The 14560-nt window shown below is 43.9% G+C and overlaps 1 protein-coding gene across 4 annotated transcripts in view; it reads left to right on the forward strand.

Annotated features, from left to right (window-relative positions):
- Positions 1-9000, forward strand: part of TNIK (TRAF2 and NCK interacting kinase) — a 283956-nt gene extending 274956 nt beyond the window's left edge. For all 4 annotated transcript variants that reach the window (XM_035132807.2, XM_035132804.2, XM_035132806.2 and 1 more), the window contains 3 exons: positions 206-365; positions 626-765; positions 1033-9000. In XM_035132807.2, coding sequence (XP_034988698.2) covers positions 206-365; positions 626-765; positions 1033-1116 — 384 coding nt within the window. In that variant the 3' untranslated portion in view covers positions 1117-9000. The remainder of the gene's footprint in view (positions 1-205; positions 366-625; positions 766-1032) is intronic.
- Positions 9001-14560: the final 5560 nt, after the last annotated feature.

Below are 14560 nucleotides of genomic sequence, written 5' to 3' on the forward strand. Positions count from 1 at the left end.
CATTGCTGAGGAGAAGGCTGCTGTACCATGAGTTCTCCAGGAACCCGTGTATTGTATGGGCTAAATCTGTTTATGGGTTGGTAGCAAATGTTGGTTTGGCAGTTTTCTGAGAGAAGTTGGCAAATGCTGGAGAGAGCTGGTCTTTCTTTGTTGTCCTGTAAACTTGATTTAATGCTGATTTTGGGGGGTTCTGTTCTGTACGCAGATTCAGGGCAATATCACACCTCACGCCATTGTCATCTTGCCCAAAACGGATGGAATGGAGATGCTTGTGTGCTATGAGGACGAAGGAGTGTACGTTAATACCTATGGACGCATAACGAAAGACGTGGTACTCCAGTGGGGAGAAATGCCCACTTCAGTGGGTATGTCAGTTCTTCCTCTTCTCCTTAGCTATCAATAAATTCAGTGTGAAGTGAGAATCCTAAGCTGCAGTTGGCTATTTTCCTAGATTATGTAGTCCTCTGCGTTTCCTGTGATGAAACCATCTGTGGCTTGAGCTTCCAGCGTTAGGACATAATCTATTTCACATGGTAACTTCCTGCCAGGTGTGGCACGTGGTAAAAGCTGCCTTGGCCCAATTTTTTCAGTAAGAACTGGTTGCCATTTATTTGTTTTATTTCAGCCTACATCCACTCCAATCAAATAATGGGCTGGGGCGAGAAAGCGATTGAGATACGATCGGTGGAGACTGGGCATTTGGACGGAGTATTTATGCACAAGCGTGCTCAGCGGTTAAAATTTCTATGTGAAAGAAACGATAAGGTAGGTCTGCTCTCAGAGCTGCACAGAGAATGGTCTGGAAGCAACTGGTGGGAGAGCATTTGATGCCCCTTGTAAAAGCAATGTGGTCAAGCCATTAATAATGTTTTTAACACCTGCTCTGAGCTTTAAAACAAAAAGACAAGATAAGATGTGACATAACAAATAAGCAAAATGTGTGAATGAATGAGGAAATTAAACACATCCCATTTACAAGTTCATATGATGATTTTGCAGTTTAATAGATCAGGATGTTTCCTTCCCAAACAGGTATTTTTCGCCTCGGTGAGATCTGGAGGAAGTAGTCAAGTTTTTTTCATGACACTCAACAGAAATTCCATGATGAACTGGTAACAAGAGGGCCCTCGGGTGCTGACTTTGACACCAAGATTTTTTTAAGCTTGAAGAGCATTGGAACGTGTGGACTAACACTGTAGAGGCAGGTGAAGAAGATAATTGTGGAACACGTTGCTTCCTTCTGTGAACACACTCGCACTCACGCAGACACGCTCCAAGAATATGACACACCTTTCTTGTTGTGGTTTAGGAATGGAGGTTTACTCAAGGTCACAAGAATGCAACACTGTATTTGGGCAGAGATGGACAAGTGCGCAAGAGGTTTAGCAGAATAAATCTCTTGGAAGTCTTCAGTTGAAACTGTGATAGAGCTGTGGGTCACACAATTTCATTTTGTTTTTTAAACATTTTCCTTGTCCCTCTATTTGTACAAATGGGGACAGATCTAAGTGTCAAGCAGAGTCTCTGTTTTTAATTTTGTCTGCCTGCTAGCATCGGATATATAGTATGTTGTAAGGTTACCAATTAAAACTGGTGAGAGACAGCACAATAAATGTATCATTTTATCTTTGTGTTGGGAGGCTTTAACCATAGAGATGGTTAACTTTTGTAAAATCGTTTGCCTTTTCCAACATTTCTGTGTTAGTTTTGCAAACAGGTCGACAAATTTCAAATGAGAGAATGAATTAGATCCCTCCCCCCCCCCGAACCCTTCCTTTTGGGAAATCTATTCTAAATGGCTAACCGACTAGCCTTAGATTATAATACAGTCAAGGTACAAATATATTTTTCTTGTCAACCTGTCAGTCTATACTTCGGTATGGATCTTCATATAATGGTGCTCATTGAGAGAAATAGCAGTGCCATCCTTGGCAATCATTCCCAACTTTGGCCTTAGCATTTTCTTGCCTTTCTCTAAGCTGTAATACGGAAAGTATCAATAAAATTGCAGGTTGAGAAACAAATTGAAATAGAGCAAGATTTTGAAGATTGGCTGGAAAGTGTCTCTAACTGCATCCAACTTGAATGCATTGAGCCTAGGTCCAACCTACTCTGTACAGTTGTACTTTGCTTTTCGGGGAAGGGGCGGGGATGATCCTTGTAGATACTGGTGTGTGTTTTTTCCCTTCATTAAAACCTCCAGGAGCCAACAGCATTTAATCCTTTGGAAGACGGAAGCCCCAAATGTTGATGGACATTTGCCCACTTCCTTGTCTGATGGTGTCCTGTTTTCCGAATATGAAAAAACTTCATGAGATCTTCATCCCGTGGTGCAAAGAATAGGAACATTGCAAAAGTGAGAGATAGCAGATTGGAAGGACAGTTTTGGTGGCCTAGAACCTGACACTTAGTTTCATCTTTCTGCCCGTCCCTCTTTGCTGCCCACCTATATAGTGAACACCAATATGTGTGCAGATGTATGTATTTAGTTTGGGTTAACCTGTGTCCTTATATTCTTTGTTTGAATTATTTCCAGTTTTAAGGAAGTTATGTGCAACATTTCTACTATCTACAAGCATGGATTCCCCATTAGTCTATGGATGTAACATGTGTTGCTGTTTTTAACCTACCTCATTTTATTTTTGTTTCAATTAGCTTTTCCTCATTAGCTCCAGCAGACACCCAGGGAGGTTGACTGGCCAGCTTCAAAGTACAGTGTCTTAAGTAATTAACAGTGTTTGGCCAGTTCAGGCCTCTTTAAAAAGCAGAAAAGGACTCTCATGCTGCCTTCTTCCAGTTTTTCCTTCAGTGGTTCCACAGTTCCCATTGTACAGGCCAATTGATACCGCCAATGGCCACAATATGCATTGGCTGCCAGCAGATTTGTAATAGGGTTAGAATCATGCCAATGTACGGCTGGCATGAACCAGAGCCGTGTTGCGGAAGCTGCCATAATTCACCCAATCACATTGGCTCAGAAAGAGTTGCTGTAACTGTGCCAATCCCAGGGGCTGTGTGTACAGCCCCCACATGGAGACATGATCCCGGCTGGCTTGCCACAATCTTCCTTCTTTGTGTGTTCAACCTGGAGGGAGCCCACATCGGTCGCCTACCCCATGCCCTACCTCACTACTTACTTAATGATACACTGGTGTATCAGGCTAAGTTTGCTTCTCCGTAGGAATTGAGCCCAGTTGGAGTCCTGCTATGATGCAGCTATCCAAGACTGTCTGCTTGAACAGTGCACCCTTGTCTTGCTTCTTACATCAATTTCCCTTTAAGATCTCCTTGTGTTTGGTGGCTCTCCCCAAAAAGAAATGGGGCAGGGAGAATCATTGGCATCCATCTTCGTAGAAAGATACCATTTTTGTTACAAGCCCAGGAGTGAGGCTGCTAAGCTGGTTCCAGCCACTTGCTCCCCACTACATTCACAAAAGGGGTAGAATTAAGAGTTGTCTCCAAAGCTGTTCTTACACAGAGTAGACCCATTAAATTTAATAGACATGGCTAACTTCAGTCCATTAATTTCAGTGGGTCTGCTCTGCGTAAAACTTAGTTGGATGCAACCAACTGGATTTTTATTTTTGTGTTTGGAATCTGCAGCCCTCTTACATTAACCTCTAAACAGCAAATGACTAATTTACAGTCTAAGTAAATATTTCCATTAGCTAATTTAATAAGCCTAATCTATGCATAATGAAAATGAGTAACCTCAAACAATACACTTTGACCCCATTGTTTTTTCAAAGCCTTTCCTTCCAACACAGACAAGCGTTCATCCCGTGGTCTCGCTTGCTGCTCTTAGTGGCCTATTTTTGGCACCTTCCCTCCTGATAAAGCTTTTACCAAATGAATGGCTGAATATTAGTTGATTCTGTTCACAACACTGGGATTTAAGCAGACCCCACCAGAAGGCTAGTGCAGAGAATTGCAACTGCAACACAGGGCACATAATTGTTTATGTTGCCATCTTACTGACTCCTTTACATAGGTTAACAAGAACACAACCAGGTGACAGTTTAATTATTTGAGAGTTTAATTATTTGATCTCTGGTCTTTGACCAGTCTTTTTTCTCCAGTTCCCACTCCCAGCACACATGAAAGAAAATATTCTGGTTCTTTCCACATTTCCAGTATTCCAATGAGTAATTCGTATTAAGCCTTTGTATTCCGACAGGTCGTGTACCATCTGCCCATCAATTCATAACAATTTTCTCTTATCGTCGTTGTCAATGAAAATCTATGTGTGTTTTTTGCTAATTAAATTTTTTATTGAATTTCACCATTTTGTTTAACAAACTGACATCAAATTTAGCATCAAATTTAATACACTTTAAAAAGTTGACTCCCCACCCTTCTTCCATGGTGTTTTTATTCTCAACCTTTTATGCTGCATTATACTTTTATCTATTCCACTATTCCTTCATTGCAATTAGAATTATTTTTCTTCCGCAGCTCATGTTTCAATCCTGCCCACGATTCCATTTAATATTTTCCAAAATGTCCAAATAAGGGTCTCATTCTTCCATATGAAATTCATCACTTGATCTCTTCTCTTGCTCTCACCTTTGCCATTTCAACATAGTCCATTGTTTTCCAGAACTATTCCCAGACTTCCACTGGGATATCCTCTCCAATGTTTTGTGCTTCTTTTATCATGTAATCCTTGATCATTTTGCTTGCCCTTTTCTGAACCCTGTTGGAGGTGCAGTATCCTTTTAGAGGTTAGGCAAGCTGAACTGTACACAGTATTGCAACTATGCTCACACAATCAATTTCTATCACAGCCTTATGATAGTGACAGTTTAATTTTCAGTTCTTTTCCCCATTAGTGTGTGAGTGAAGTTAGGCTTCGTTTTGCCCCGATCTACATTTGGTGTACACTGAATCATATTGTCCAGTTTCCTGCCCATTCACTCACTTTGGAGCACCTCACAATCCCTTGAACAATCCACTCCTTATTTTCCCTGCAGTCGTGAACGCACAGAAGGGGAGCAGCGCCATGTGTTGACTGTGCCCCTCTAGACCAAGGTCTGAAGGGAGAACAGCCTGCACTTGTGGCAGGAGTTGCATGAAGTAGACCAGGCTCCCTTTCAGACCTTTGCAAGATGGTTGTAGGTCAGAGGGCCATAGCTGGCCACTGGAATGGTGGGAACATGCATTTTCAGGGGCCTCCTGATCTCCCTCCACACATCAGTGCTCTACACAGAGTTCTAGATACATTCTAGCACAAGAACCTCGAAATTGACAAAAGCCATAAACTAGATACTTAAACTTGCAAAGGTGGTGGTGGTGGTAACCCAAGAGACACCTGCCACTACAGAGTGATATATTTCAAGATTTGTATGCCGCTTAGTCATCAAAACCTTTTAAGTGGTATACATAAAACAATATGAGATATACAGTACATTTAAAATACCTATTAAATCGGATGCTAAAAGCAAGTTGTTCAAAATGTAAGTATAAAATAAGCAAATAAATACATTTTAAAAAAATGTCAAAATCACATGTTTGGATAGGCTTGCCCTAACAAACATGTTTTTAGGGAGTGCCAGAAACAGGCACCTGCCTAATAACATCAGTAAACAGGAAATTCCAGAGCTTGGCAGAAACATTGATCCCTTGTAAGTGCAAATCAAACATTATGTGACACTTTTCAAAGTACCAGATGTGCAGATCAAAGCTGTCAAGTGGGCATATATGGGGTGAGGGGATCCTTCAAGTTGTTGTTTTTTTCTGGAGGCAATTCTATACTTTAGTTAAACTGATAGAGCAGAGCTTGGCAATATGCCCAAGCTTTTTATGCATATTTCAAGCCAAGAGTTACTACTGAAGTATCAGAAGCCTCTCACATCTTACTAGTCCAGAACAGTGGATCAACTATCTTGATAACAACAATAACAACAACAACATGGCAGTTATTGGTCAAAATGAGATGCTTTCAGAGAAAGTGCTCTGAGTGATCTGTCCTATTCTTGTTCATTATCAACTTAACTTATTTTAATTATTAATGCATAAATATCTGTAGCACCAAAGGGAAAGAAATCTTTTCAAAGCTGTGCACATAAAATTGAAAGTTAAAAACATAAAAAGGCAAAGATCAGAAGAACATAAAAATTGGGTCATGTGGCTGGGTAAGCTTGTGTAAAAAATTATAATAATAAGCTGGAATCTAAAGCTAAACACGGGATTGCTGTCTAATACACAAATGCACAAAACCGGTGGGTTTCTCCTAGAAAAATAGCTGCCAGGACTGACCATGAAGTTGTTACAGTAAGTGTCACACTTTTTTACAACAAAAAGCAATGTACCCTTGAGTACCCCCTGGAAAAAAGCACTGTATTCCATAATATAGGCCTTACTGCTCCTTGTGGCTGCCACAGCAGACAGTTAGCAAGGCTTCTCCAGCAGATCTCAAAGAATGGTCGGGAGTGTATGGAGAAAGGCAATCTTCGAGGTAGGCTATTCCCAAATTGTTTAGGGCTTTATGTGCAAACAGCAACACCTTACGTTTGGCCTGGTAGCATATTGACTCACAGCAGTCCAAGGTTACTTGACATTTTGAGACTTGAGGATATCTTTTCTGAGCACCAAGAGCCATGGATAGATCGCTCCTATGGGAATGTCTTAAGGCTTGAAACCGTTCTTTTTCTCCCCCTAAACACCATTGGCCTTTCACAACTTTCCATGCAAAATAAGTTCCAACCAATGGAGCTACAACCCCTGGGCAAAAACACTTTGACTTGGGTCGGTTTTAAACTACTGCCTCTTCAGCTGGCTTCTTCTGTTCCCTATATGCTCCTTGCATTTCTTCCTACTGCTGTAATGAGAGGACCACATGGGGGGGGGGACCCACATCTATTCAGTACATTAAATTGAGCAATAACATTTCCAACTCAGTCAAGCCACTACTTGTAACTGCTGGGGACTGGTAGGATGAGTAAGAACAAGCTTCATGGCTAATGGCAGCTGCCACCAGCTCTTTTATGTCTTTGCTGTGGTTACCTTTTAAACCGGAAGCTTCTTATTAAATTATGTTGAAAACTTGAACCGCCTGCCTGTTATATATTTCTTTCTTTCCTTAATTGGTGAGTTTCAAATACACTATTTTAAATAACTTTTGATGGGAACCTTTAGGTTGTTTGCAACCATCTGTTTTTATACATTTTGTAGAATTTCTCTGAGGAGAACAGAAGCTTAAATGTTCTTTTTCTGTGTTCCGCTGGAAAAGTCGTAACTTTGTGATACAGAGAGCAGGGATGGGGAGAAACTCAATTCCAATTCCACTTAAAAGCCAAACCTCCCTAATTCTGTCTTCCGGAAACAACACGCAAAACTAAATGCAGCCGTTCTTCAAAATTCACTCTTTAAATTTTGCAATGCAATTCTCCAATCAAGCAATGTACAGTGGTACCTCTGGTTACGAACTTAATTCGTTCCAGAGGTCCATTCTTAATCTGAAATCATTCTTAACCTGAGGTACCACTTTAGCTAATGGGGCCTCCCGCTACTGCCGTGCCGCTATCGTGCGATTTCTGTTCTCATCCTGAGGTAAAGTTCTTAACCCAAGGTAATACTTCTGGGTTAGCGGAGTCTGTAACCCGAAGTGTTTGTAACCCAAGGTACCACTGTATACAAAAAAATGTATAGGTTACTGAAAATAGCATACAGAATGCATTGAATTGGCAAAAAAATGTGTTTGGCATACGGGAAAAGTGTATTAGGAGATAATTTGCACTCAAATGCTGACAAATTTTCATGAGGACTTTTGGGGGGAGGATCCACAATGATGTGGAAATCTGGAGAACTGAACATACGACTGGAAAAATGAGAAACTGGTGGCTCATCCACTTTCTCTCGTCCTGCTTCTTCCCCCCAGGAAAAACTGCTCTTTAGCACTCAGTTGGAGCAAACAGCAATTTGGGGTTTCTGTGGATTTACATTTGTTCCGATTCATCCCTAAAGAGTGGGTTTTCCCTGGGAAAAGAGTGGGGCAAGGGGGAATCCGCTCAGACCCATGCCTAGAAAGAAACACAAGGCAAACAGGAAACCATGGACCCATGCTTTCTAGGCATAAGACCAGTGGAAGAGTAGATGAGCCCCGAGAGAAACCGAACTTGGCAGATTGGCCCATCACTAATGGAGACTCAGACTTGTCCATTACATGAGTCACTTGTATCATCTCACAGGCTAAATTGAGAGAATGGGCAGTCATGGTTAACATCCTCTCTCACTCCCTGGCATGACAAAGTAGACTAGAACTGCCCGTTAGCAGCCCCTCAGTAGGACTGTACCATCTTCCCTTTTATCTCTTCGCCATGCAGGGGAACTTGTGGCCCTCCAGTTGTTGTTGTTGCACTACAACGCTCCTCAGTCTCAAAATGGGCATGGATGACAGGAGTTACAGTCCAGCATCACAGGCTCCCCATCCCCGTTGTAACAGTACGGGGGGGGGGGGACGATGACAGGTGCCAACAGGCTCTTCAAGCAACTCTCTGTCTCCAACATTCCCACTGGTGAGCCCTCTGAAGTCTGGGCAATCATATGATGGGGACTGCTATACACAGGTAGGAACTTCCACATGGCCATACTCAGTGAGCACATGGGGTTGGGTTTCTCTGAAGAGGGCCAAGGTGTCACTGCACTGGGAGTTTCTCTTTCCCCACAAGCCAATAATGTGGAGCAGGAGTGGGGGCTATTGCAACACCATCATACCATACATAATGTAGTTTGGGGCATTAACAGTCATTTTACCAAGCAGAGTGTGTGGCTCAAAGGCAGCAGCAACTGGGGATCGACTCACCATGCACGTTACATAGGGAGATGCATTATCCAGAGTCAGGCCATTGGTCCATTTAGCGCAGTGCTGTCTAACCTGACTGGCAGCAGCTCTCCAAGATTTCAGACCTGCCTCTCCCAACATTACCTGAAGATGCCAGGGATTGAAGCTGGAACCTTCTGGGTGCAAAGGAGCTGCTCAGCCACAAAACTACCACCCTTTTCCAGGAACATCAACTACGGTATCAGCAGCTAAGGGAAAGGCCAAAATTCCTCTTCCAAGGCTCAGATTACTGCTGGTGCTATCAGCGGGGGAGGGGGCAACTACTGCCATTTGAGGAAGGGCAAAGAGCAGCTCTCCGTTGCGTCTGCCTTAAGGAACATTTAATTTACACCATGCTTTATGATTCCGCCAAGATCCACAGAAGTAGCTCACAGGACAAGATTTTACAGAGATACACCCATACGCATGGTTTGCTTTTCCTTTAGATTATCATGAGTTATGATAACGTCCTTATTCCCATTACGGTTTTAGGAATGACAAGATGATCTGCAATTATGTGAATAACGGAACTGCAGCTATATTGTAAACCGGAGGGAGTACGACAAAAATAGGAAGCACGCAATGACCGCACAACTCGGATGGTAATCTCATTGCCCCCAAATCATCTCTTCTCTTATCTAACATAAGGGGATGCTGAGGGGCTGAGGAGCTTAGGTGGCTGTTTAGATGCTTTCCATTAAAGGGTTTTCAGTCTGTGTTTCTGAGCATCCTGGCTTACTTAGAAGCTGATCAGGGGCTTATCGGTGAGAGGACAGGCGAGCTTTCCTGAGAACCTATCCAGCACTAACCACTGAAATATTATGGTGGATCCCCCGTATGTAATTCAAAATAAAAGCAATATTAATCCACAGGCGTTAGCCTGTGGCTTGTACATTGTGGGGGAGAACTTTGTTGGCACAGATACAGTTCACAAGCTTTATCCCTGGGCTAGGCAAGCGAATTGGATCCGTCGTAAACTATGCAGGACTGACAGCCTCCCGTCTGTTCATTGGAGCAAACTGTAGGCCCCTTCAAATGCCACACGGGCAGAAGCTGCACTGTGGTTACTTCTCATGCCACCATCATTCCCAGGAAGGCATGGGAAGAAGACGCAACACTGGAAGGCCTCTGAAATCCAATGGGACAGAGAGACACCACTGCACACTGATGTCATGAAAAGTAGGGCCCCTAGCGACATACCCAAAATACAAACCCTGGGGAGGAACAGGGGGACTTGGTTTCTCTTACAGTTGTGGAAGATATTCCGGTGGAAGAAGACAATGCTATTTTCTCTTCTGCAGCATGAAGTAACACCTGATAGCAGCAGTTTTCTTCACAGCAAGTGGGGACGTGGTCTAAAAATATCACGCTTGGTACAGTTAATTTAGGTTTCCCGGTTGCAAAGCAGAGCGCTATATGCAATTAACATGTTTAGTAGTGGGAAGGGGCTCTTTATCTTTCTTCCCCCCCCCTTTCGCTTTGTTAAATAGTGCCTATATTTGGGAAATTTGTTTCACCTCCCCTCTCTTCTAGCAAGAAAAACGTGTGTGGGTTGGTCATCTGAAATGTAAAAAAAATAAAAATTGTTAGTATCGGATTCAAAGGTAATTAGCTTCTGAAGCCAGTGGTGTAAGCAGTTAGGGTCAGGCTAGGATGGGGAACGACTGGATTCAACACGCACAAACACACACACCCCTCATGTACCCCACTTGTGACCCACTTGTGAGTTCCAGCGACTGGAATTCAGAAGCATGCGGGAGGTAAAACACGCTGCAATCAGTAGCCCTTTGCCTTGGTTATCACTGTAGCCTCTCACAGGGTCTGAGGCAGCTCCTCCTGTGCTTACTAGGCCCACTGCCACTTTCATCCTGGAAAACCCATTCTCTTGCACCAAATCAGAACAAACATAATCAATCCAAGCAGGGCCGGCTCTAGGTAGACCCCCGGTGGCACGGTGTGCTAGGGCGCTGGGCCGGTAGGCAGGGCGCTGCGCGACGAAGCCACGCGGAAACCATGCTGCGCCCTGCGAGGGCAGGGGCGCCGGAGCGATCTCCGCTCCTCAGCGCCAGGGCAGCTGACCTGCTTGAGACTGCCCTGAATCCAAGGGAAACCCAGATGACTCCAATTTGCTGCCAGATATCAGGTTTCCCTTGGTGAGAGTAGCAACCAAGCGGAAATGTGGGTGAGCCCTCAATCACCACTGCACAATAAGCTCAGCTTACAGCTAGGGGGGAGATAGATGCAAAAGAGGGCAATTTCTGCAGTTGTAGGATATTTTGCATTTGCATTTGGCCACTTCTTATATAGGCTGCCATAGGCCTGACTTCCTCTGTGCGGTCCTGGATCTGAGCTCCTGATTGGAGTGGGAGCTGAAAACACTTTTGCAGAAGAAAACAATTTCCAAGAAGGACTTTTCTTATTTGAGACTCCGTTCCAAAAAGGCTCTCTGACCCAATAAATAAGTGCAGCAAAGCTGTCCCAAAAAAGGGGAGGCAGTGTCTGATCTGCACACCCCAGTGAAGAAATATTTTGACTGACTGGTGTTCTCCTGCTCGTAGGAGGAAGCAGGAAGCAGCCTAACACCACCATTGCTCCTTAAGAAGGTGATGATCAAAAGAATTCAAAAACACAGTGGGAAATAATTACACTGGTCCTGAAATATCCCAGCCTTGTAAACAGAAGGACTGAGAATGTTTACTGCAAATGACAAAAGCTTCAGGTTTTGGGGGCAGTTAAGTCCTAAGAATCAATAAAAAGAAAAGGGGGTAGGGACTTTGGATTTACTCTGTAAGGCCCTTTTATCAGTTGACCTGAACCCGTGTTCTAAAAATAACAATGGCCAACCTGTACTACAAAGGGACAGAATATTTGCTTTTATGGGGAATCAGCCCCTGATTCTCCTAGGGTTCCATTTAAGCCTTACAGTACAGTCCATTTGCTATTTCTGTAAGTAGAGTCAGAAGTCACTGACCGTTATATATTTTTCCTCTTAGAGTTTTCCATTGAGTTTACTGCCCCTTGCTGCCACCCCCCACCCCAGTACAGGAAACTCTCCATTTGCGAACATTTGGCATGTGTGCAACCACTGACACATGCGCCATTTTCGGCACCAGAAGAGGACGGGCCCAGAACGGAGCGGGCTGATGCACGTCTAGCTCATGCGCATGGTGCCTCAGAATGCAAACCCCATGCAAATGGGAAGTTGCCTGTATGACAAAATGCAAGCCTATTTCAGGGTGGGACAAAACGTTACAACTTGAATGATACTGCAAAGACCACGTCTGGCTACCCATGAGGAACCCGTCCCTCTCCGCACTCCATGTGGGGTTTAACTTGGCCCATCAAAATGTGGCTTAAATGTGCATGAAATGCTACCTGCCTTGGCCAAAATCGTGTGGTCGATTCACAGAAAATTACCTAAAGAGTGAATCACTGGGTCCAAGGTGGGTGGGCATGGCTGAATCAGCCTCATGGGCCAAATGGGGAGACTTGCCAGACCTAATTTGGCCTGGAGGTTCCCTGCCGCTGCTCTGGATGAATCCTATCTCAAGAGGAGTGCATGCATACCAATCCCTCCCTGCTGAAATAAGAGCATGGCGATGACAGCTGACAATACGGCCTGTCCTTAACACGCTGAGGAAACCCCACGAGTGAAGGCACATGACTATTGATTCATGCCATTTTCGCAACACCGATGGAGCCACATGAAAGCCATCGCTGAGTCACCAGGGGGACATTCGCTTAAAATCTTCCCAACAACATCTTGCACAAGGCAGATAATATTTCAAAGTCCTTATCTGGGGACGTGCCCCGGGATGCTGTTGTGCAGCTTAAAAGGGATCCAGAGTCCAAAAATATTCCAGCAAATTAATCTTCTGGCAGCCAAGCCGAGGGAAATGGTGGGTAGTGGAGGAGAGGGGCAAGTACGTGAAGGATAGGAGAGAACCATCTGACGGAGATCTTTTGCTTGAAAGGAAGAAAAGTGCTGTGCTACATCGAAGAGTCGGCACTCAGCATTGTCTGATTCCGGGGCGGCTCGTCCGTTTGGCACAGTGGGGATTAGCAATGCAAGCTGAATAATGAACGGGGACTGGTGAGAATAGTTAAGGATATTACTTTGGCTGCTTACAGTTTGAAAACTGCCCCCAACATCTCCTGGAAAGGACACCCTGGAGGGTGTTTCTTGGAAAGGACATTGAACAACTGCTGTGGGCAGGAAACCCTTGTGAGACCATCTCTGGTGCCTTTAAAAGTGATGCCTTTGAATCAATACATTTATTTTGAATAGATGCAGCTATAGCTTTCTGCAGGGTTCCATGTCATGTTTCTATGTATGTATGTATGTATGTATATATGTATGTATCCAAGACAGCACTAAGCAAGCATCACTTCAGAGCCGAGATCATTGCCTTTCCTCCCCCTCCTCCCAGTGTGCTCCCCATGTCCTCCTCCCATCTGCTCTGGGGGCTTGGTGATTTAGGGGATGCATCCCCCCCAATTCCTATTCAAGAGCCTCTGGCATAAGTGCTTTGTATCATCTCCTGCTTGACCCTTCCAAACTGATGGGAAAATGTGGAGAGCGGAACGTAAGCTTGAAGAAAATGAGAAACAAAAATTATGCATTTGTTGAGGAATGGTAGGAAGAGCTGGGTATGTTTAGCCCAGAGCAGAGAAGGTGAAGGGGAGCCAGGATAGCAGCCATTAAATAACTGGAAGGCTGCCATCCCAAAGATGCAGCAGATATGTTCTCTCATGCTCCAGAGGGCAGTAGAACCAGTGGGTGGGAACTGCACAGATTCAGATTTTTGGTAATAATTAGAAGAGATCGGCATGCAGTATCATCATCCAATGAATATACCACTTACATGTCTAGATTTCTTCTAAGAACTATAAAATCAAACCATAATTAAAATATACAGTAACATTGAAACGTATCTAATAGAAATATACAATTAAAACAGTGGAAACAAAGTTAAAACCATAAAACCAGAATTCAGTTCAGAGGAATGCTTGCCTAAGCAGGAGCCGACAGAATGCCAATACTGATGGCATCTCTTGCGTTTCTGCAGGATGGCCTAAGCAACAACAACACTGGTGTCACCAGTAAAAAAGCTCAACTCTGTGTTACCACAGTAAGTAATCCTCAGGCCACAAGGAAACTAATCAAGTACCATTAGCTGATCGTAGTGCCCTTATTGGGCAATGAAGAGAAAGATGGTAACCTTGTCCAGAGTTATTTAGGGCTTTGTATGGAAGTAGCAGAACATTAAAACCAGGTCAGTAGCTGATAAGCAGCCAGTGCAGGTCCCTCAGCACTGCTGTGATCTGAGCCCGATCAGGAGCACGACTCACCACCTGAGCCATGGCATTCAGCCCAAGAGTTGGAGATGTTCAACAATGGCACCGACTGCCTCAGGAATGTGATAGTTACATCCTGCATTATGGATGCTGAATAGGAAGCTGGATGACATGGCCATGAAATGACCTTAACAGATTAGACAACTGGGCCAAAGCAAACAAGTTGAATTTTAACAAGGAGAAATGTAAAGTACTACACTTGGGCAAAAAAAAAAAAAAGAAAGGCACAAATACAGGATGGGTGACACCTGGCTTGAGAGCAGTACTACATGTGAAAAGGATCTAGGAGTCTTGTTGGACCACAAACTTGACATGAGTCAACAGTGTGATGCAGCAGCTAAAAAAGCCAATGCAATTCTGGGCTGCATCAATAGGAGTATA

Source organism: Zootoca vivipara, chromosome 5 (assembly GCF_963506605.1).
Source record: "Zootoca vivipara chromosome 5, rZooViv1.1, whole genome shotgun sequence".
Taxonomy (NCBI): Eukaryota; Metazoa; Chordata; class Lepidosauria; order Squamata; family Lacertidae; genus Zootoca; species Zootoca vivipara.